At 35.7% G+C, this 24,288-nt stretch overlaps 1 protein-coding gene across 2 annotated transcripts in view; it reads right to left on the bottom strand.

Annotated features, from left to right (window-relative positions):
- The window catches only part of COL5A2 (collagen type V alpha 2 chain), a 254,405-nt gene that overhangs the window by 118,983 nt on the left and 111,134 nt on the right, over positions 1-24,288 (bottom strand). The window contains exon 1 of one of the 2 annotated variants that reach the window (XM_081142181.1): positions 12,044-12,431. The exons of the other annotated variant lie outside the window; for it this stretch is intronic. Coding sequence (XP_080998307.1) covers positions 12,044-12,140 — 97 coding nt within the window. The 5' untranslated portion in view covers positions 12,141-12,431. Of the gene's footprint in view, positions 1-12,043; positions 12,432-24,288 lie in introns of those variants that run through there. 2 annotated transcript variants of the gene reach the window in all.

Below are 24,288 nucleotides of genomic sequence, written 5' to 3'. Positions count from 1 at the left end.
AGATAGTAAAATAAAAAGTATTATTCCTCTTTATAAATGAGAAAATTAAGGCTTCAACACATTACTTTATAAGAAATGTATAAGGTAAGAGTCAGGCCTTTATTTCAGTCGCCTGACTCAGGGTCAGAGGCCTCTGGGCTCTGTTGCCATGACCACGCAGGTGGAGGTGCCTGCCATCCCTCACAAAAACATCGCCTAGGGTTCAAATTAAGTCCATCTTGACACCAGTAAAATATCGGGAAAGTAAACAAATATTTTATGCATCGAGCACAGTTTCACTTTTCCTGAACAACTTTACCTGAACCAAATGTGCAAACAATTGCCAAGTCATTATATTAGAAAAAGGGCATAAAATCCAATGAGCATGTGCACTGCCACGCCTGTGAAATGCACCCCAATGCTAAAATACACCTTCCGGAGTTTTTACCATTTTGCTTTTCCCTACTTGCTTTGTGAATAATCAAGGGTAGACCACAGGCCTGGCCCAAAGGAAAAACAAGATAAAAGTTTGTGATTGCCATTTCAAACCTCCCAGCTATAGCCCCGCCCCTCTGTTCTGCCCCAGGTGCCTAGTACTCACTGCTGCCCACACTTTCTCCTCTCAGACCTCGTAACTGGAATGATCTGACGAAAATTATTTCTGCTACGGAGAAAACAATCTGTAATGGCCCAATCAGGGAATGCATCCTAAAAGTGCTAATAATACCCACTTTTCTTTAGTGCCTATAAAGTGCCAAGAATTTTAATTTAATTCTTTAATTTAATATGCAGATGAGAAAACTGAATCTCAAGATCAGTAACTTGCTCAAGGTCACATGGCTGCACATGGCAAAGAAAGGACTCGAATGTGAGACTCCAAAGACTTATGCTCTATTAACTGCCTGTTGAAAGTAAATGGAAAAGGAAAAGTTCTAAATGTAGAAAATGTCCACTGTTAAAGGCTCTAAGTATAGAAAAATTATAATAGTTGGGAACTAAAAAGAATTTCCCCGAATCAAAAAAAAATCTCACTGTGAGACAATGTCTTGTTCCTACTGCCTACAGGCCTAATTGACAGTATATATACTATTAGCTCAGAAGAACACAGCATTGTGGTAGGGTTTATTTTCTGCTTATTTTTAAATGACTGTGTTTTAAGAATATAGGGTTTAAACAGATTAGAGGAATCGAAGAACAAAAATGAAGAGAGCACAAACTTCTTTAATCCCTTTGAAATCCTCTAAGTAAATCTTACAAAACATAATGTAGGTATGGTTGTGGAGCCTCAGGTTAGCTTGGAGCCTTGCATTTTATTGTATTTCAGTGAGGCAACTATTCACTGGAATTCTTGTGTACCCACAGAGAATCCATCTTTCCACGCACCCATGCCTTCCATACTATGCGCCATCAGAGGGTTCTATCCTGAAGACTCAAAAGTTCTCTTCAGAAACAGTGGGAATCTGGTGGGCAAATCTCCATTTTGATTATACTTAGGCAACTTTCAGTTTCTACTAAAATGGATTTAAAATGACTCTAATGTTTTGATTGTGGGGTGTTCCGTAGACAAGGGCAGAATGCCCATGACAGCTGTGTTTCATCTGCCAATGTCAGCTGATACTGATGGCCAGGGGATATTGAAGAAAAGATCATAAAAGGCGAATTACCATATAACGAGCTCACATTACAAGAGAGTACAACTATTAAAACTATGCATTAGAATAATAACTAGAGGGGGCATGCATTTTATATTAGTTTCCTATGAAACAGGAAAGAAGAAGACACCAAAGAGATAAGTTTTGATAGTAGGTCAGGGTAGAAGGAAAAGTCTGCAATTTAAAGAAATATTTGGGAGAGTGACATCAAGATGGAGCTACAGCATGAGATTCTGATTCTCACGCGGAATCCTGAATGCGTTTCCTTGAAACAGAAAGGAGGTTGAAAGCATATTTCCCTAAAAAATAAAATGAAATAAAGTTATCTGTTTCAAAATTGTATTCCTAGAACAGGACCTGCTCATCTTTTTAGGGCTTTAGCAACATTGCCTCCCTGGGACAGATGTGGAAGGGATACAAAGTAGCTCAGGTGAGTGTACCTCTGGCAAGTTCATGGAACATATTTACATGCTGAATATACCAAAATATCACAAAAACACTAATTTAATTATAATTTGAAAACACTAATTTTACTACATCATCCTTCATGTACCCACACACAAAAACTGCCAGTGGAATTTGAAGGGATTTTCTAACGTATCTCTTTGAACTAATTGTTTCAGTTTTGTCTCATTTTCTACATAAAGGAATTACCACACTTTTTTTTAAATAAAACAAGTGGATTCTAAGTTTACTGAAATCTTCCCAGGCTAATGAGAACTCCATTGGTTCAGGAATGTATTAGTTATTTATTAGCAAAATTCAGTTCAGTTTTACTATGCTTAAAGAGGAAAAAAGTAAAATTACCAGCAAACACATGCCTAATCTAACCAGTAGAGATGACGATTTAAGAGGAAATAGAGAAAGGCTGGCGAAAGAAGTGAGAGTTTTTTATGAACACTCAGAAAAACATAACACTTACAGCACCTTAAGGCTTGAACACAAGCTCCCTAGTGGAGTGTTTAGTTGTTCCTCTTTCGTCGGCCTCAAGTCTTTTTTCCCAGTACAAATTTGTGTTAAAAAAATTCTTGTACCAGAATCACTCATTTGCCTTGGAATGGCCAGTGCCATTCTGCCCTCTCAAAAGAAAGTACCCGCCTTCTCTATAATACTTCAGAGGTTTTTGTTTGTAGCCAAAGACTAGAAAACTAGGGACATATTTTGCAGTTTTTCTTCCCATGGTAACCAGTTAAACTCACTGTCCACCAGTTCATCCTTCCAGAAATTCTAGCTAAAAATTTAGCAGAAACACGAGAAATATGATGTCCTGAATTAAACTGTAACTTAATCATTTGTTCAATATAAAGCTCTGGGGGAAAATGAGTGAGAAAAAGCTTAAAAATACTTTCAAACTAACATGAATGAATCTGATACATTCTACTTCAGGAGCAAATAACAAGCATATAACTGCTATTTATGATCAATAAAAATATTAAATCTCTATAAATAAATTGTATTTGCTAGGGGAACCATCCATATTTTTAGAATTTCATAATGAAAAAAAATCTAAAAGCTGATGGCCACAGAACAGTCATATTGAATAACAAAGACTTAATTAAAGGAATTCATAGCTACAGATTATCTGGTAAAATTCCATGTGCTTACCTCCTTCTAAGTCAAACCCATCATTTTGTTGAAAGTTTGAAAAAATGAGAAAAGTGCAGTAAAGTAAGGAAAGTCTGAATATGAATAATGTGCCTACATCCTACATCAGTTTCTGCTTTCTGGAGTCAATGTCACAAAACTCTCCTGGGAGCGAAGGGAGTAGAGAAACCAGCAGCCTTTGGGAAATGAAGAGACTTGCAAAGTCTGGGAAAATATGGTCACCCCTACTACTATTCCAAAAAATCCTGAGAGCTGCCTTGTAAATCCTGTGCAGTGAAGCAATTTCTCTAATTTCAAATGCAACCCAGAGCACTGCAGTGTAGAAAATAAGCATCCAACTTTTATTAGAGACTTTTATGACTATCATATTTTCAGAGTAAACTCTGAGACAGAGAGAACTGGTAGACAGGCATGAGGAAGCACCGGGGCATGGAATGGGCTGTCCTGCTCACACACTGGGAACAATCGTAGAGAATGAAACGTGTGTGTGGTGGGCAGGGATGAAACAGAATGGGGGGAGTGCTGTTTCAAATCACATGGCCATTAGAAAGTCTCCAATGGAAAGCGGTTTTTGTTTCTTTAGTTTTTTCCAGGAGTAAACCTACACAAGGAGACAATATAATAAAACTCTTCTATTTAAATAATAAACCTTTTTAATGGGCTTAAAATATAGCCTACTTAGTATTTGATAAAAAATATTGATGCATTGTCAAAATGACAATAGAATAGTAGATAAAATTTACATTTTAAGTTTTATACTAGATTTTAATCTCTTTGAGAGCAAAAGTTATTTATTTTTTTATAACATCTAACATTCCAGTTCTCATCATCACCCATTAAGCGTTTATTTTAATTGCTATATGATTAAATAGTAATAACCTCAACTATAGATTGATGAACGCCTACTATTTTTTGGGAGCCATACTACTCTGTAGGTGATTTATGTACATGATAGTCTTCATGATAATTATATGAGGTAAATATTATTATTCCAACTTTACAGATGAAAAAACTAAGACACAGAGAAATCAAGAAAATTGCCCAAGAATATGTAAATATAATTTACAAAACCTGAATTTGAAATCAGTTCGCTCTTACTTGAATGAACTTACATGGTGAATTTTTTTGTTTAGATTTCTTAAAAATATAAATATATGCCATATATGCATGGAATAACTATTATGTTCCTAATACATAAAATAAATTCATGTCATGAAGTGAAACATGCAGAGGTTAAAAAATGGAAAAGTGTGTGTGTGTGTGTGTGTGTGTGTGTGTGTGTGTGTGTAGTGGGAGGTGGGAACTATAAGCAATTGCTTACTTTGAGGCAGAGAGTAACAGCTAATGTGACTAAAATTCTAGAAATGGGCCAGATCACGGGAGGTCTTGTATACCATGCTTAGGAGCTTGAACATGATTTTTTCTTCAAGTTATAGGAGTCAATGAAGGTTTTAAGAGAGGAAATGACATGATAAGATTTTAGTTGTATATCACAGTAGCAACAGAAACACTTGTGCAGCTGGGAAGTGGCCACACCAGAGGCAAGGAGAAAAATTTAAATGATATTGAAGTAATAGCACAATAAAGACGAGGAGGGCCAGAACCTAAGTGTTTGTAGCAGAGAGGAAAAGGAGGTATATTTGCAGATAAAATGTAAGAATTTTGTCACTGATTAGAATTTTTGCTTGAATAACCAAGTAGGATGATGTTGTCAGTAACTGATATAAGGACTACATAAGAAAGAGGATCCTGTCTTTTGGAAGATAATGAGCTGAGTTTTGGATACAATGAACTCGAAGTGGTTATGGCCCATTCAGTGGGAAGTTGGGTATTCTGAAGTTCATGCAGAAGGTCAGGGTTGGAGAGAGAGATTTAAGAATTATCAGCATTGCCTGGACACTCATGGTTCAGCGGTTGAGCATCCATCTAGGATCCAGGAGATCGCGGTTCAATTCCGGGTCAGGGCACATGCCCAAGCTGCAGATTCGATCCCCAGTCAGGGGCGTGCAGGAGGCAGCTGATCAATGATGACTCTCTCATCCTTGATGTTTCTATCCCTCTCTCCCCCTCTTCCTTCCTATCTCTGAAATCAATAAAGATATATATAAAAAATAATAGTAATATTAAAAGAAAAAGAATTATCAGCATTTAGCTGTTAAGCAAAAGCCCGAGAGTAAGATTCCTAGAAAATCTAGAAGGAGAACATACAGAGAGGACCAGTCAACTAAGTCCTATGAGGAAACAAAGTGCTAAGGGACACAGGAGGATAAGAGTCCTTAAAGCTGAGAGAGAAAGATCAGGTAGGGAGAGGGGAACCTTCAGAGAGTAGCCTTTCGGGAAAGCTGGAGTGGTCAGTGATATCAAATAAAGGAGAAAAGCCCAATAAGAGGTAAAAGGCACCCACTGGAACATCACACATTTCAGTCCTCATCTTACTAAACCAGCTGAGATAGAATGAAGGGGAGCAAAAGTCACAGTTCAGTGGAATAAGTGAGGATATGGAGGCAGACAGAAAACTATACTGCTCCTCTAAAGCAGTGAGCTAAGAATAGAGGGTGGGAGTCAGGCCCTGGGAGAGAGATGAGCTTATTTATGGGCTAAGGGGGAAGAGGCCATAGAAAGAAAATGGCTGAAGTTATGGAAAAGAGAGCATGATTGATGGAGTAAGTTACCCTAAAAGATGGAGAATGAACAAAATACAGAAGCACAAATCCAGAAGGTTCTTCAAAACAAATCCAAGGATTTGGTGATAGTCAAAAATAGACCACTAAGTTTTGTGATGACTGAAATCAGATAGTGATATCACTTCCTACATCTCATTTAAGTGCTCTAAAATTACCTTCAGGTAAAGTTCCCAAAAGGCCCTCTTAAGAGTCTCTTCAGATTGACAGGGTTGTGTACAACTTCCCCAATTTCAGATGAGGACCCAAAGGTTAAAGGACTCTGCAGGTTGGAAAATTGCTAAATAGCAGGAAAGGACCAGAGCCCATGTGCTGTCCCAGTGATGGCTCGATTGGGGCTTACTTTACTTACTTACTAAAGTTGCAAGCAATGTTTCCACCAAGAATATAGTCGGTTGTCATCCTGAAACTGAGTTTATAATTCTGATTGAGGAGACACCCAAAAAGAAAAAGAAAAAGACAAAGAAAAAGAGCTGTGATGATTTTTCTCCTTCCTACATCTAAATTATTTTTAAAAAGCATATGAACATTTTTTAGTTTAAACATTGTACCAGAAAGCTTTAGGGACAAAGTTCCATTAATATATTTATATTAATCTATTAATATTATTAACATTACTGCTCTGTAAAAGGCAACGTGGGTAAAGAAAATCTTGTGCTATTATAATTTCTTAATACACTGTTCCTTAGAGAATATATTCAGTACAAAATGAAACCACCTTGATTTCTTTCAAAGGGTTTAGTTTTAAACAGATTAATAAAATAAAATAAAAACACTAAGGCCATTAATATGGTCACAACTTTAAGGAAAAATTTTTCATAGGATATTCTACTCCCCATGCAAATGACAAGAGTAGATACTCTTTTAAATACTGAGTATAACAGCTCAACAGTCTTACATGAAATTTACATGGAAAGAAAATTAGAGGAAAACTGAATTGTCAATATCTTCCTAATAATTCCATTGTCTTACATAATCTTATGCAACTTGCCCAAATTTATACAACAGATCAATCAAGCATTAAGAATTTTAGACTTTTTCTCCTACCATTACTATATCTCTCATATATAAATCAAAACTTTTCAAGGTTGTAACCTAAGAGCAAAAATCACTAGGTTAAAAATTGATCCATTTTTAAACATTTGTTGAATGTCATATAAGGCCAAGTGATGATGCATGAATTATCCTTCAAGTAAGAGCAAACTATTAGATTAAAAAACAATTTCATTCTGTGGCCAGAATTAACATTACTCCAACTTTCTAAATCCGGGATCCTCAAAACAAAGCTTTCTCTTTCTGTTTTTACCTCATACCCTGGATTATGATTATGTGCCCTTCTAGAATGATCAACACAATTATATCATGCCTGTGGTGATCATGCTCAAAGTGTGAAAGCAGGAAGTAAAAGGGAGAAAAGAGTGAAAACTATAAATTCACCAGGAAATAAGTTTGAATAACTTGTGTGTGTTTGCATAGAATGACTCACCTACCCCACAAACAGGAGGATTTGGGCCTTGAGTTATTTTGCCAGAAATGATGGTGAATTTTCAATGGTTTCTCTGCAAATTTTAATTAGGTGCCCTTATAAGTAAAAGGAATAATTAGAATAGCAAGTTATTACCAAAGTCACAGTGTGTGGCCTTGGAACAAGAAGTCAACTGGTCTACATCAAGATCAAAAGCATGTTAGGCAGAGATTTAACACAGTGGGTTTACCAACATAAATCAGTGTCACCTAGAAAGCTTCCCAAATCCCATCTAAACCTACTAAATCAGGATATTTGGAAAGGAGTCTAGAATCTACATTAATAATGAGCTCTTCAGGTGATCCTTTATGCAGCCAGCTCAATACTTATTTGTGGATTGCTTACCAACTAACCTAAAGAATCATGGTGAAAATATATATTGTGTTTGTTGACAAATATAGAGCATTCAGTGTATCTCTCTGTCTCTCTGTCTCTGTCTCTCCCTCTCTCTCAGGGAGATACTCTTCAAAATAAAGCCTCACTTTAGTTTGAATAAAAGTTAAAAGTACTTCTAAATTTATCTAAAGATAATAAGGAAACAAAGAATTATTACCTAATATTTTGGTGCCATTCAGTATTCTTGGCTTCCTAGTCTAACCAGAAGTGAACAATAACCAGGGTAGATGTGGTCACTCAATTATACTCTGTCCATTAAAACCAGAAGATTTACCTATTCCACTGGAAGTGGCTAACACTTATGCTCATTGTGGTCAAGACTGTTGCCTCCTAATAGCTATTTTCCCTTTTATATATTTTATAACATATCTTTATAACTCTGTTTAGTAGAGTACATTGCCAGTGTCACCCAGCTAAGGCTACATTTCCTTGCTGCCCTTGTTTGACCATATGACTAAATTCTGGCCAACTACAAGTTGAAATAGTATGAAGAAATCACAGCCTTTGTCTCCCATCCTCTGTACAGATGCCTGGAAAGTAAATGTAATGGCTGGAGCTCCAGCAGCCATTAGACCATAACATCAGGATTTTACCCAAAGGATATGAGAGTAGAGACCTATAAAGACTGAATCCTTGATGACTTTGTAGAGCCAATATGCCAGCCTTTCACTACCTAACTAAAAGCTTCTTTTATATTTAAAAAAACAAGAACACCTTTTTTTGTTGTTTAAACTACTGCAATCTGCTATATGCAGCTGAACCTAGATGAAAATATCTACTATCAAAGAAAAGTTTGTATGTACTGTATGATCCAAAGTATCTGTTTCAACAGTAATGATATTAAAACCATTTATAAGTGAACAAGTATCTTAAGCTATGTATTCATATTCTCTACCTCCTTAAAAATGACCCTCTCCAAGTACTGCTGAGTGTGAAGCATCTGCTTCTTCATATTTGTATTTTAAGAATGAGATAAATGGTAGGTATACATAATAAACATGCAGGAGACCATGATATAGAAAGGATGGTGAGGATCTCATCTCTTAGTAATCAGAAGTTGGCTTGGGTCCAGGCTATCAGTGCAGGGGTTGCAACAAGAGGGTTGCAAATTTATGGCCCATGAGCCAGACTTGGCACTTAGATATATTGTATTTGGCTTATGAAATGCTTTCTGAAAATGTTAACTTCAAACACCTTCAAGTTGGGCATGCATCTTCAGTTCCTTACAGGCTCATCATCCCCCACTGATGTACAAACACATGCTTGCTTTACTTGTTTATGTTACCTGTCTGGCCTCTGAAAAGCCCTGGCATTACAGTCTCTGGAAATAAAATGGTACACTTCTGCACCTCCCCTTCTCTCCATTGCTCCTCTGTTGTTGATTGATAACAAATATTATTTTCCAAGATTAAGTATATCCACTTCTAATAAGAAGAATATCTATTGCTCATTAGGTGTTAGACCTTTATGTAGGAATATAAAAATTAAAATACACTAGTATTTTCTCCTACAAAAAACAAATAGGGAACCTTTCAAAACACGCCACCACCACAAACACAAATACACAAAAACTCATGAAAAGCTCATTTATCATCTTAACTCTCATTTCTATTACTTAATAGTTTCAACTACAGTTAGTACAACTCCCAAACTTTTTCCTTTCAGTTCTTACAAATTTAAAAAGTCGACTTAGTTCTTAAAATGTAGTGAGAATTAGTAATGATTTTGGCCTAAAAAGCCTAAAACTTTATTTACTTCCTTAACCTCATCACTCAGAAGTATTTCTATCAGGCAAGCACTGCTTATGTTTTACATTTCCGGTTAATAACCACAGTCAAATAAAGGGAAAATACACCTTAAAATCTTAAAAAGAAAAAAATATTGTAAATATGTACTTACATGTGATAACAGGGCTCTACATTTCCAAGGGGACATATTTGTACACAAAGTCAATGTCATATTATATGACTTCATTATAGCTAAAGTTGGGAAAATGTACTTGTTTTGCATGTATGCCTTAGATATTTCTTTAGTTTAAAGAATCTACCTAAATTTATTCTTCCTCAAACTCAAAATCATGTGGAGTTTCAGAATTCTGACACTGTTATTAAGCTTCTGACAAGCCTGAACAGGGCAAATAAAGTATTGACAAGTATCCATACAATATAACTTAAATAAAAATACTGAATGATAAGTAAATATAAGTTATGTAGCTCTTGATTCTGAAATTTGTTTCTATTTTACCTGTAATTAGGGCCATTACTACTTTCTTTTGCTATTGAAGTGTATCATATATATCCTCTTAGGTTGAGTAATGAAACAGAGGAATTTATTTTTTGCAATATGCATGCAAGCAATTGCTCTTTTTCTGTAAAATCTAATGTTTGTAATTGCAGTTTCTCTGCTGTTTGGTTATTATGGGAGGAGAGGAATTGGTGTGGAGTTGGAGACATTTTTGCACCAACCCTCATATTTTTAACATTTATGTAAATTAGTATTGAGAAAAATTAAACTCTGCTCATTTTCTGAAACACCTACAGAAAAATTACAATGATTTGGGAAAATTTTTTTAATATATGGCCTATTCCATATACCTTATGAAACATTCCTTTAGTTTATTCACATGTTCAAGTATTTCCATACTTCATAAAAGTTATTTATTTAAAAATATATTAACAGGAAAAGCTGCATTAACTAAGTTTTTAAAATAAAGTTGTTGGTTTGTTCAGTGGGGGTGGGGAGTCAACTGTTCCTCTTTTAATCAGAATTTCTATTTCTATTGTAATATTCTGTATTTTTTCCTCCCCTTTCCTGACTTCTACTTCCTATTCAACTATTTTCTCCACCCCTCCAAACAATGCATGTTTTTCACACTATTACAAAGAAACTCAATAGTTTTTTAACTTTTATAAACTGCCTGATTTTTAAAACATAAAAAGTAATATAAAAATTCCAAGATTTTAGAAAGTGCCCCCTCTATGGGACTCCAGACAGATTGTTGGGTACTCATCCAGATTTTTATTTTTACTCTTTAAATGTTTTTTAGAACTTGTGGTCTCTAGTAATTTTATGAACATCTTTAGAGCAAAAATACACAGAAGCAAGTATTAAAAACCATATATATACAAAAATACATATGAAAGACAGTAGCAAAAAAGTTTAATAAATGTGCTAAATTTTAAAAGCTCATATTTAATGTTAAATAGATATGAATCTTTAATGCCCTATTATAAAAGAGTACATGTCTGTATTTGAAATTTTAGCCCTGGGGGGTAAGGAGTTAATTAATAATCAGTAGAACCAATTTAAATATTTTCTTGTATTCTACAGCGGCCATTCATTTTTACTTAACCATACCATATAATCCAACCCTAGCATATGCAAATTACAAAGGAAAAAACTTTAGTAACCAGGCAAGATTTGTCTTAAATAAAAAGAAAATTAAAAAAATAACTTGTATCTAAAGAATAATGTCCATACAAATACTCAATGATGAAAAAATTATATAAGGCAAGCTGATTTCCTGCCTTCTGTGATCCAACAGGGAACCACCACTGTCCTGATAATCAAGTCAGTAGGGTGGGAAAATACCACTGTTTAAGAAATCTGGCTTCTATCAGCCTCTGTCATGGAGAAAGAAAGGAGAGTGTCTCTCAAGCAAACGCGATTTAAGATCACAAATGCAAATAGGAAAGAAGTGAAAGTCTGTAAGGAGAAAAGAATTAGGAGCCAAAGACAAAGAAAAATCAGTTATCAGAGTGGTTGCAGAGGTTTTTCTAAACAAAGAATTTTATGAAGCAGCTGAAGTTCCGTACAAAAAAGACTCCACCCTACCCAGCCTCTGCTGCCACTTTTCCTTGCTCTGAAAACTCCAGCCCACAGAACTCCTCTAACTGAAAGTGCCTTTAGTGCTCCGTTTTAAGCATTCTTCTTTCTTTTAAACTTTCCACTCCCCGTATTTGAGCAAAAGGACTTATCCTAGGTTTTCCCAGAAATATTCCTAGTGCACTCTTCCCGGCGGCAGATGTAGAAGCTGCAAACTTACAAACATCCCTATTGTCTCCCAAGCCGTTTCCAGGTGCTGTCAGCCCCCTTCTCAGCTTCAAACCAAAACCTCCCCTTCGCGCTCCTCCTGAGGCTTAACATTCCACCTATTTCCCAAACCTTGCAATAAACACCACAATCAAAGCAAACAGCAAACTCACCATCCCCGTCTTCTTCCTGGGCTTTTATTGAGACAAATTGCACTAATAAAACAGTAAGAATGAGGAGAGGTCTTGCTTCCACCCAGTTTGCCATCATGTCTAAATATTAGACATGTGGGTCCTCCTGGGAGTTGAAAAGTAGATTCTAAGGTTATTGTAGCACCATGAAGTCAACTGCGGGCTCTTCTTTCAGCACCAGCCCCAGGGCAGCCTCCGCAAACCCCCTTTTTCAGCACCGGCTCCAGCACAGACTGCGAAAACTTTTTTCAAGCGATGCAGCTTTAAATAGGAAGAATGCTGCCTCCACTTCTTTTCCTGCCCCTTTTCAGCTTGTTCAGGCTCATAACCATCCAGTGTCTGCCAAGCAACGGTCTGATTGATGGTAAACAACCAAATCAGAACACGCGCCTCTGTGCCTTAAACTGCCCCTATTTCATTTATGTTTTAAACATAAATGGAGCTTAATCACAGAAACAAATGTTTATTTCTCCTTTTATTTCTTTTAAGAAAGCCTATTAGAAGGAAAGAGTCTTTATTCTTCCCTCCTTAACCCTTCCCCCAGACACACACCCCTTAACTTTTCCCCTATGAGCTGAAAAAGACATTAGGGAGGAAATACAGCCTAGTTTGGGGCGTCTAGGAAATTCAGGACACTTGTCTACCTTAAACTTTCAAAGGACTGAATTTTAACCCTTTCTTTTGACTAAAGATGAAATATTCATGTCCCCTTGCCAGGTTCTGTTTCTTTTCTCAGATTCTGGAAGGGGACTATTAAAACAGTGTCCAGATAAAATCCAGGTGAAGAAACTGCTTTAGACAAATAAATTTGTAATGCACCATACTTTGAATTAAGGTCCTCTCCTTATCTCTCCATCTCTCCTGTTTAGGGAGAAGCATCTGCAGCTCCCAGAAAGTTTTATTAGGTAGAGAAATAGCCTACTGTGCTGGTGTAAAGGAACGGGAAGTGCACTGCATTTGGATGCAGAAAGCCTTGCTTCAAACATCAGCTCTGCCACTCACCAATTTTGTAAACACAAAGTCCTTTATCTCTGTGCACTCCAATTTTCTCATCTGAGTAAAGGACTTTGCCCTGACTAGTGTACAGGGTTTAGTGACACTAAAATGAGTAATATATTATTAACTAAGTTCCAAATTGCAAAGAGCTATATAAAAGTAGATGGTGGTGTTATTATCCCCAAACCAGCTCTGGGGGAATATGGTAGTCACGGTGGCTCATGCCATTTAAGAGCCACATCCATGAACTTCTGTGCCACACACATGCTTGCCAAGATCTTAATGACCTCAGATATAAGCTAATACATTTGCTACCTTGAATCCACCTACAATCAGAATGGCTATTCTATATAATACATGTGGGTCAACTGCTGCCAGTTACTCAGCAGTGATCAGGTACCCTGCACTGTGCTAAGCACTGGGAGGGAGAAGATGACAAAAAAGAAGTTAAAAGCATACCCACGGCCTTCAAGGAACACATGTGGATGCTAGGGAAATAACCATGAAACAAAGAAATATAAGCCAAAGAATATAAATATTTTTAGTTGAATTAAACCCAGTAGAAATTCAGAGGAAGGAAGAAATTATAGGGTGAGATTAGATAAGTAATGCATTATCACTGTTCTTAACTGAAGAAATCCAAGGACCTTTTTTGGAACTAGAATCTCTGGAGAGGTATTCCAGAGGAGGTCAACTTTCCAAGTAAGTAAGCAGCTCTAACCCAGTACCTCTCATTTTAACTTCTCACTTAGCCATGTCTCATTTCAGTTACCTCTGTCACCACCACACTCTTCCCCAGGGGCTGCCTGTCCCTCTTAAATGAACGGGCTGAGTAAGGATCAAAAAGCACCCTTCTACTAATTGTTCCTAGGTCTCTGAGACAGCAGGACTTGAAAAACACCTTGCGAAATACTCAAAAAGAATATCAGGAAAGTAAGTGCAAAGAAAATATTTATTCTCTGGGTATGCCAGGCACAAACACCCCAATACCAAAGGAATGGAAAAGACATTGGGCCTTTCTTTACTGAGAATCTACATTGGGCTAAAATCAAGATGTCTCTAAGGCTGCATTCCTTTTTCTTTTTTTTTTAAATTTATCTTTATTGATTTCAGAGAGAGGAAGGGAGAGGGAGAGGGAGAGGGAGAGGGAGAGGGAGAGGGAGAGGGAGAGGGAGAGGGAGAGGGAGAGGGAGAGGGAGAGGGAGAGGGAGAGGGAGAGGGAGAGGGAGAGGGAGAGGGAGAGGGAGAGGGAGAGGGAGAGGGAGAGGGAGAGGGAGAGGGAGAGGGAGAGGGAGAGGGAGAGGGAGAGGGAGAGGGAGAGGGAGAGAGAAACATCAATGATGAGAGTCATTGATCAGCTGCCTCCTGCACGCCCCTGACTGGGGATCGAGCCCGCAACCCAGGCCTGTGGCCTGACTGGGAATCCAACCGTGATCTCCTGGATCCTAGGTTGACGCTCAACAGCGGAGCCATGCCCGGCCAGGCAAGGCTGCATTCCTTTTTATAAGTTCTAAGGGAGAATACATTTCCTTGGCTTTTTGAGCTTCTAGAGGTTACCCACATCCTCACAGCCTCTTCCTCCACCTTCAAAGCCAACAACATAGCATCACTCTGAAACTACTTTTGTAGTCACATTTCTTTCTCTGATTACAGCCATGAAGGGTTCTCTGCTCTTAACAACACATGTGACTGTACTGGGTCTACCTGGATAATCCAGGATACTCTTCCCCATTTCAAGATCCTTAATCACATCCACAAAGTCTTTTTGACATATAAAGTAACACATTCACAGGTTTGGAAGATTAGGACAAGGACATCTTTGAGAGGCCATTATTCCTCCTACCAAAGATAGGAATAAACTTTGAGTGTGTAAGACTAGAAAGAAAGCCATTATGGCATAAGGTTGGAGATGAGGTCTGTCATTAAAGTCATAGGTCACAGAGAAGGTTTAGATTTTTTTTTCTAAATGCAATAAGAATCCAATGAAGAGTTTTTAAACAAAAGAGTGACATGCTCTAATTTACTGAATTAAAAAAAAATCTGAATGGCTTCTAAGAAATAAACTACAGCAAGGCAATGATGGGAGTAAGGATACCAATTAAGAAGCACTTTTAGTCCAAATGAAAAATGATGGTGGCTTGGACTAGGGAAGTACAGTGAAAATAGAAAAAAGCAAGAGATTCAGGATACATTTTGGAAGTAGAATTGCTAATGAACTGTGAGGAGTTGAATAGAAGGAAATTGAGGAGGACACTTCTGCCAACGAAGAGGATCACAGAACTGACAAAGCCCATGAGTAGCCCCCTGCTCCTTCATATGGCTGACAATATGTCCTATATGGATCACTCTAACATCACACTGTATTTTTTTCTCTTGTTATGTCTTGCTTCATTTGGATTCAAATTTAAGGGAAAACATTTGAGAAGTTGCATGAATTTCAAGGGCTGATATTTTCCACTAGTTTGTAGAAGATACAAATTTAAAGAATGGTTAGAGGATTGAACATAAGCACACATTGACAGTAATTCTACACTGTCACCAAAGCGTGTTCATGCTTGTACATCAACCAGTGAATTACTTTAATGGCAGTCAGACTTTGGAAAACAACATAACCTTAACACATTTTAAGATGACTTCTAAAATATTTTATAATTACTTTAAATGTTTAAATAGCTGTAAATGTTATAAATTCCACTGTATTATAAATATTGACATTTTCAAAAAAAGTCATAGCATAGATTTTAAATGTATGCAATGAAACCTTAATATCAAAGTGATTTGGTACCCATCAACATCCAATTAAATTCACACACAAACTTCTCATTAACAACTGAAGGTTTTATATTGCCTCTTGCTTTAAAATGATATTTCCATTCAACTTCTCCTGCAGAACTTAACATAGTACATTTTTTTTTAAAGAGACTTTTAGTGATCACCCCAAAATACATTATAAAGTTGAAATTTTTTCAATGTCTTCTGGCCATATCATTATAATTGTTGTTATTTTTTCCTGGATTCAATTGTAACTACAATTATTAATAATGCACATTTGATTAGAACAACTTGAATATAATTTTAAAGGTTTTTAACATAAAAGGCAAACATTTTTTGGAAATGAATTTAATAAAATGACTGGGGTCAGCTTTTTAATGCTTTGATTAAAGAAGGCTTCTCTGGCACCAATAAAAATAAATACTTCTTTAATTAATGCCTTAGAGGTTTTGTTTTGTTTTGTTATATATATAATTTATTTTCTTTGTAGTGTCTTTATCTGGTTTTGGAATTAGGATAATGCTGGCCTTATAAAATAAGCTTGGGAATCTTTCCTCCTCTTGAATTTTTTGGAACAGTGTGGGAAGGATAGGTGTTAGTTCTTTGAATATTTGGTAAAATTCACCTGTGAAGTCATCTGGTCTAGGACTTTTGTTGCTGGGAGTTTTTTGTTTTTTTATTACTGCTTCATTTCATTAGTTGCAATTGGTTTGTACAGATTTTTTGTTTCTTCTTGGAAGAAGTTTTGAAAGATTGTATATTTTAGAAATTTATCCATTTCTTCCAGATTGTTTAATTTGTTGTCACATGGTTGTTTGTAATATTTTTAATGACGCTTTGTATTTCTGTGTTGTCAGTTGTTACTTCTCTTTTTTCATTTCTGATTTTATTTATTTGGGTCCTCTCTCTTTTTCTTGATGAGTCTGGTTAAAGGTTTATCAATCTTGTTTATCTTTTCAATGAACCAGCTCTTGGTTTCATTGATCTTTTGTATTGTTTTTTTAGACTCTATTTTGTTTATTTCTGCTCTGATCTTTATTATTTTCTTTCTCCTGCTCACTTTGGGCTTTGTTGTTCTTTTTCTAGTTCCTTTAAGTCCAAAGTTAGATTGTTTATTTGAGATTTTTCTTGTTTCTTGAGATAGGCCTGTAATGCTATAAATTTCCCTCTTGAGACTGCTTTCACTGTGTCCCATAGATTTGGGGTTGTTCTGTTCTCTTTTTTATTTGTTTCAAGATATCTTTTGATTTTTTTCCTTGATCTCATTGTTAACCCATTCATTGTTTGGTAACATGTAATTTAGCTTCCATGTCTTTGTGTGTTTTTCATTTTTTTGTGTGTGATCAACATCTAGTTTCATAGCACATGACTAGAGAAGATGCTTAATATGATTTCAATCTTCTTGTTTATTGACACTTGCTTTGTGTCCTAATATGTGGTCAATCCTAAAAAATGTTCCATGTGCACTTTAAAAGAATATATATTCTGCTGCTTTGGAGTGAAATGAAGATATCAATTAAATCCATCTGATCTAGTGTGTCATTTAAGACTGCTGTTTCCTTGTTGATTTTATGTCTGGAAGATATACCTATTGACTGATGTCAATGGAGTGATAAAAATCCCGTTCTATGGCTAAATTACTGTTGATATCTCCCTTTACATCCATCAAGATTTGCTTTATATATTTAAGTGTTCCTATATTGGGTACAGAAGTGTTTACAAGGGTTATATCCTCTTGTTGAATTGCTCCCTTTATCATTATGTAGACATTCTTTGTGTATTATTATGGGCTTTGTTTTAAAGTCTACTTTGTCAGATATAAGAATTGCTACCTCAGCCTTTTTTTCATTTTTATGTGCATGAAATATCTTTTTCCATCCCTTTACTTTCAGCCTGTGTGTATCTTTCATTCTGAGGTGGGTCTCTTGTGTGCAGCATATATATGGGTCTTGCTTTCTTATCCATTCAGCCACCCTCTATCTTTTGATTGGAGCATTTAAGCCATTTGCATTTAAAGTGATTATTGATAGGTATGTATTAACAGCACACTATATTTATACATCTGTTTCCCTTATCAGATTAAAAGCTCCTTGAGGTTATGGACACTGTTTTTGTGCAAAAGTCACTTGTTGAACTCATATTGTCTGATAAAATATCAGTATAATTTGATCATTGAATGGTCTGAGAGAAGTGGCAGTCATCATAAATAAAAATGATTCTAAGATGTCAACCCCAGAGGTTTAGGAAAATGATGGTCCTAGTGAAAAATCTCAAAGCAAGGAAGAGAAACTGGTTAACAGAGTAGAAGAGTTCATAATTAGTAGGTACATCTCTTCACATATATGATATTAAATAGCATAACCATAATTTTTTAACAGAAAAATATAGCATATTGTGAATATACTATCTTTCTGGACAAAAGCCACTGTAAAAAGAATCATCATAACAATAATAATAATGGTTAGAATGTATTAGGTGTTTACTATGTATCAAGTACTATGTGAGCACATTTTATGTATTAACTTAATCCTCAAATCAATGTTATGGAATAAGTGCATTATTTTCCCTATTTTATAGGTGAAGAAAGAAAGTTGAGGCTCACAGAAGCTAAACAACTTGCATCAATCAAATCATATGTCAAGAAATAACTAGATCCAGCTTTGAAACTCTAGCTGCACAATTGTTTCTTTTAGCATGGAGTTGAGGTTCAAAGACGTATGATATCTATCTCCAAACTATAAATAAAAGTTACCTCTATCTGAATATATTTGTACTAAAGATACATCTATTTTCATTTATGCAGATTAGAAATATTTTGTTTTTTGTATTATAATTTTTAATGTCTTTAAATATGAACTTTCATTTTAATCTGTATATTTATATTTAATCATGTCATATTTTTAGATATGATTATAATTTTACATTTTAAAATAGTGTCTTATCTCCTGAGGCAATCAACAGTCACATTTAGAAGTTATGGAGTGTCCTGTGAGCCAAAACCATAAATGATCTGATAAGTAATGTTGGCTTGTGCAGCACTTTACTGTTTATATACTATTTGAGCCCACACACACTATTTGAGACTCATAATAACTCAATAAAATAATATGGGCAGGATGATCATTCCCATTTTATATTGGGATTCAGAGAGATTAAGTGACCCTTCAGAAGTCACACAATGCAAACCACTGTCTCAAATATAGGTTTCCAAGTCCTAGCACTCTATCCACTGTACCTCATGATAATTAAACTATAATGCAAGTTTTATTAAATAGGAAGGTAGCATTAAAAGAATTTGCACATGGCCATGGACAACAGTGTGGTGATTCCAAGGGTGGAGGGGGATGGGTGGAAATAGAATAAGGCAAAGGGGATAAAAGGTGATGAAAAAAATTAAATTGAAAAATTGAAAAACAAAAATTAAAAAAATAAAAGAGTACACACAGGGGATCTAATGTACATCATAGTGACTACAGTTAATAATGTATTGTATATTTGAAATTTGCTAAGAAAGCAGGTTTTAAGTGTTCTCACCACAAAAAAATAAAAAATGGTAACTATGTGAAGTTATGGATGTGTTAATTAAGTTGATTGTAGTTATCATTTTACAATGTATACATATATCAAATAATTATATCATACACTTTAAATATATACAATTTTATATATCAATTGTAGCTCAATAAAACTGGGGAAAAACAATAATAATAAAGTCAGCATAACTGTAATGGTTATGAGTAGAAGCTCTGAAGCCAGAATGACAGAGTCCAAATCCTGACCCTACCACTTACTAGCTGGGTGACTATGAAAAAATTGCATGTCTTTTCTGAAGCTCAGTTTTTTTTCTGAAAAATGAGAGTAAAAATATTATCTAACTAACTGGGTTGTTTGTTATGAGGATTAAATGAATTAATACTTGTAAAGCTCTTAAGACAATGTGTGGCAGAAAGTGCTGATTAAATAAAAATAAGTAACTGTGTTAGCGTTCATTTTAAAAAAACATATAATTTGTCATCAATTTAAAATTTAACTATTAAAATTTAGTTAAAGATCAAAACCCAAGGGAACTACAAGGAAGTTTGGTTATCTACCACTGTACGTTCCACTCATTCCCTCACTGATTTTTTCTTTTATATTATATTTATTAAGGCATGCTTTAAATAAAACAGAACTCACCTTTTTAGGCAGTAAATTCCTTTAAGTTTTAACAAATGTATACAATCATGTGAACACCATCACAATCTAGAGAATATTTTCTCACCTCCTAAATTTTCTCCATTTGTATTCAATCTTCCCCTCCCATCTCCACCACTGGTATCATTGAACTAATTTCCATCCCTATAGCTTTGCCTTTCTAGAATGTGTATATAAAAGGAATCACAATGTATGTAGCCTTTTGTCTGTTTCTGGGAGTCATCCATGCTCTTGCATATATCAGCAGTTCATTCCTTTTTTTAAAATTTCTATGTTTACGTGTTTTTTAAATTCCCTCATGTTCAACCATTAATCCATTATTTATTCCTCAAGCCTAACAAATCCTGAAACATGGATGACTGTTTGTGTTGGAATAGACAATTCTCTGTAGCTAAAACCAAAGTCCATGAGTCAGGGCTTCCCCTGAGGGAAACTTTTTAGATGGCAAGACTAGGTACAGGCTACAAAGGGGAAATTGTCCAGAAAGTCAATGACATCAAAGGCCATTTCTACCAAATGAGTTTGCTGTGTTCCATATACTGCTTTAAAAAAATTAAAGGTCTAAGAGTCTCAAGTTATTTCTCAAAAAATAAGGAGTCATTCAGCCCATCAGGCTCTGAGTTCTTACATTGTTCAGTTGACAATTTTGTGGCGGCCAGAGGTCTGGGAAATGTGTTCTTGGTATGGAGAGGGCAGTACAGGGCAAAGAAATCAGTGTGACATATTTTATCACATTTCACAAGTCCATTAGTATTTTGTTTAATATTTTTAATTTTTCTGTGCATTGGGGCAAACTACTCCTTCAGATCCCTTAGTGACTTCAGTTCTGTTTTGCAGAGCTGTGGAATTATCTGCCTTTGAAAGGAAATACAAGAACTTCTTGTAAACTGGCTCTTGAAAAAGGATAGCATTTTATATAAACCTGACATTTTAAGTGTTACTTATGTTGTAGTTTTGTTTTACATTTCACATTTGAAATGTAAAATTACACCAGTTATCAATATGTCAGAAACATTCAATACCAATTTTTAAAAAATACATTTTTAGATACTCTATGAGTAATAAAAAGATTCATCCCTATCTCCCTCTACCCAATGTAGATATATCATATGGGAAAAGGCCAACTGTGGTCAAGTCTTACTACTGAAGCAGAAACTTCTGCTTACAATCCTTACTATCACAATTCTTCATAAGTACTTTAATAATCATTAAGAAGCTAACATGACATTATTGGTTGAAAAATATTGATGCGTTTGGATTATAATTTTTATTTAAATATCTTTAAGTAATCAATGAGTTCACTTTGGTATAAATATACATATAAGAATCAAGATAAGCTCTGACCACAGTAAGTGAAGCCTTAAGTATTAAAATTAGTCACTGTGTGGCCAAGTCTTTCAATGTTCTAAACAAGGACCCAGTGGCTCATTGATTATACTGCTTAGAAATCAGGAACATTGTGTATATTTAGCCCATACTGCCCTAATTACTATTTATTTAAAGCATGTAGATATTCACACACAGAAACACATACATACAAAAAGAGCTGGTAAGAGAACAATTCATCAACTTAATTTTGAGTATGTTCTTAAGTTATTGCATCCACATAAACCTGTGTTCTCCTTGGTGCCCAAGGGTAAGAAAATCAAATCCTCCAGAGACCACTTACTGCAAAAACTGGATTGTTATTCCTACTACATATAAAATACTAACACAGGTTTTCCCGTTTGGAAAGTGTATCATTTTAATTATTTTTAAGTATGTGACTGATATCATCTCATGAGATTTGAAGAAACACATGGATCTTATTTTCTTGTTTTACAGAGACTTGCTTTTGTTTTCTCTGGAATAATCGCAATCATAGGATATTATTGGATAAGTGAGATTTTACAAATGTGCCTTGTCTTCCGTTTCAGCATCATCTCCACTTCTATGATTTTAGAGTAAGAGGAACCTGGAAAATTGTTCTTGGAACATCAGAAATCTCTTTTCCATAAATATAATATATAGCTAAAATAATCAAGAGGCACTGGGACATTTGGCAATTTTTCTCCCTGTTAACCTAGCTAAAATAAAATTTATACACATTTATTTATAATTCGTGTCTTGTAGTTAATCTCTAAGGCCCATCAATGGGCTGCAGAAGCCACAATGTACTTAACTTACTAAATTTATTCTAGAGTCTGCTCAATTTTTATGAATATGTTAAAAACTCTCCAAGTTACTCCAATTATTTGGGACATTGAAATCATCAGTAACAGGAAAAATTAAGATACTGAACTCCGAAGGCATGAGCATAGCCACCACACCCTCATTTCAAATGTGCCTACTCATCTTAATGTGTCCTTCCTACCTCCTTATGGATGAGGGGGTTTGGGTTTCAAAAGTTACATGCAATTTAATATAATGCATATTGTTGAGAGGTAACTTTGAAGACGCAAATATACATAGCACATAATCCTGGCCCTCCAAGGGCTTATCTGGTTTGGTGGTCACAGACACAAGCACTGATATCTATAATCCACATAAGACTGGAGTGAGTTCTATTACACAGTAGATAGAACAATGGAAGAACAGGATAAAAAGAACAAGGCTCTGAAAAGCATTTATGGATGTGGTGAAATTTAAGCAGTGGTTCAAAGAATGGATAACATTCCAGCCTGGCCGGTGTGGCTCAGTGGTTGGAACATCGGCCATGCACTGAGAGGGGTCACCCGTTCAATTCTGGTCAAGGGCATGGACCTGGGTTGCAGGTTCAATTCCTGTCCCTGGTCCTGGTTCCTGGGGGAGGAAAACAATCAATGTGTCTCTTTCACCTCTCTCTCTCCCTCTACTTCTCTCTCTCTCTCTCCTTCTACTTCTCTCTCTCTCCCCGTCCCTCCCTCCCTCCCACTCTTTCTAAAAATCAATGGAGAAAATATCCTTGGGTGAAGATTAACAAACAACAACAAAAGAATGGATAACATTCCAACAAAGAGTGGCTGAAGGGAGGTTAGGGAAGATACAGAAGGAACATTCAAGTGACTTAGAGAAATTGCTAGCAGCCCCAGCAGAGTTAAATCATAGACCACTCAACACCGCAAAGTGTGGGGGGTGGGGTTGGCAAGAAGTGTTTATAGTAAAGCAGATGGGAAGAAGGACCAGAAAATATTTAAAAGCCAGCTGCAATAAATTCCAACCTTAACAATACCTTCATCTTTCAAGGGTCTACTCAGGATTTCAAGATAATATCTATGTTAATTACTATATTTCAGGGTACTATAATTTTTTTATTATTTCACCAAACTACTAAACTGGAGTCTCCAGAATGCTCTACCATTAGAAAGGCATCAATAAAAAATATCTCCCCATCTTTACTGGTAGAAAAAAAAAGTCATTTCTAGTACTCTGCATGGTTTTGTTTCTTGTAGAACCACACCCATATCTTTGCTTCCAAAAGAAGACATAGCTCAAGAAAAAATGTGCATGAATCAGTAACCATACATAGATTTGAATTCTGTTTTTCACTTAGCAACCTCATCTCATTTGCTAAGTTCACTCCAAAGCAGTTTTTCGGCAGAGAGTCAACACAACAGAGAAGTGGAAAACACATCTGTATGTCCCTCTCTTATCAACTCTGTGAGTGTAACAGTCCTATGAAATATTTAGAAAGATAAATAACAGTTCCAAATTCCAAGTCCAGAAGAAAAGGAATGAAGAGTTAGTATAATCAAAGTAATTTTAGCTTAAAAAAAAACACTAACAAAAACTCATCTTGTGTCATTAAGAACTTGAAGTGTGACATCTCTGAAAGAACTGTTATGTACAGTATTATCTCTGGCAGTACTAAGGCCATGGGAAACAGACTCTGACTAACCACTTGACCTGAGGAGCCCATCATCAGAGCCCAATTCCTTGCTTGTAAAATGAGACAGTGTCAGTCCCTTCACATTTCCAAGTATTATTACTCATAACAATTCATGAATGAGTTTTATCAATTCTAAAAATTAATAAAATATATTATTCATATTACTGTTACCACATTTATGGGATGATTAAATACAAGTAGACTATTTGAAAAGAGCCCTATATAATTCTTTGCTTATAAATGAACAGTGTGGGATCCCGAAGTTATTTTTAGCCATTAAAAGTGTATTTTCAATGGGTAAAAGGACAAGACAAGTGAGCAACGCACTGTTCTTTGATTTGGCAGGGTTCCCTTTAGACTGCCTAAACTAAGAAAGAATTCCCAACTAGAGCACTGATCTAACGGGATGAGCCAAGAG

Source organism: Miniopterus schreibersii (assembly GCF_964146895.1).
Source record: "Miniopterus schreibersii genome assembly, chromosome: 7".
NCBI lineage: Eukaryota > Metazoa > Chordata > Mammalia > Chiroptera > Miniopteridae > Miniopterus > Miniopterus schreibersii.
The sequence above is the reverse complement of the archived record's forward strand: the minus strand, read 5'-3'. Positions and strand labels throughout refer to the sequence as shown.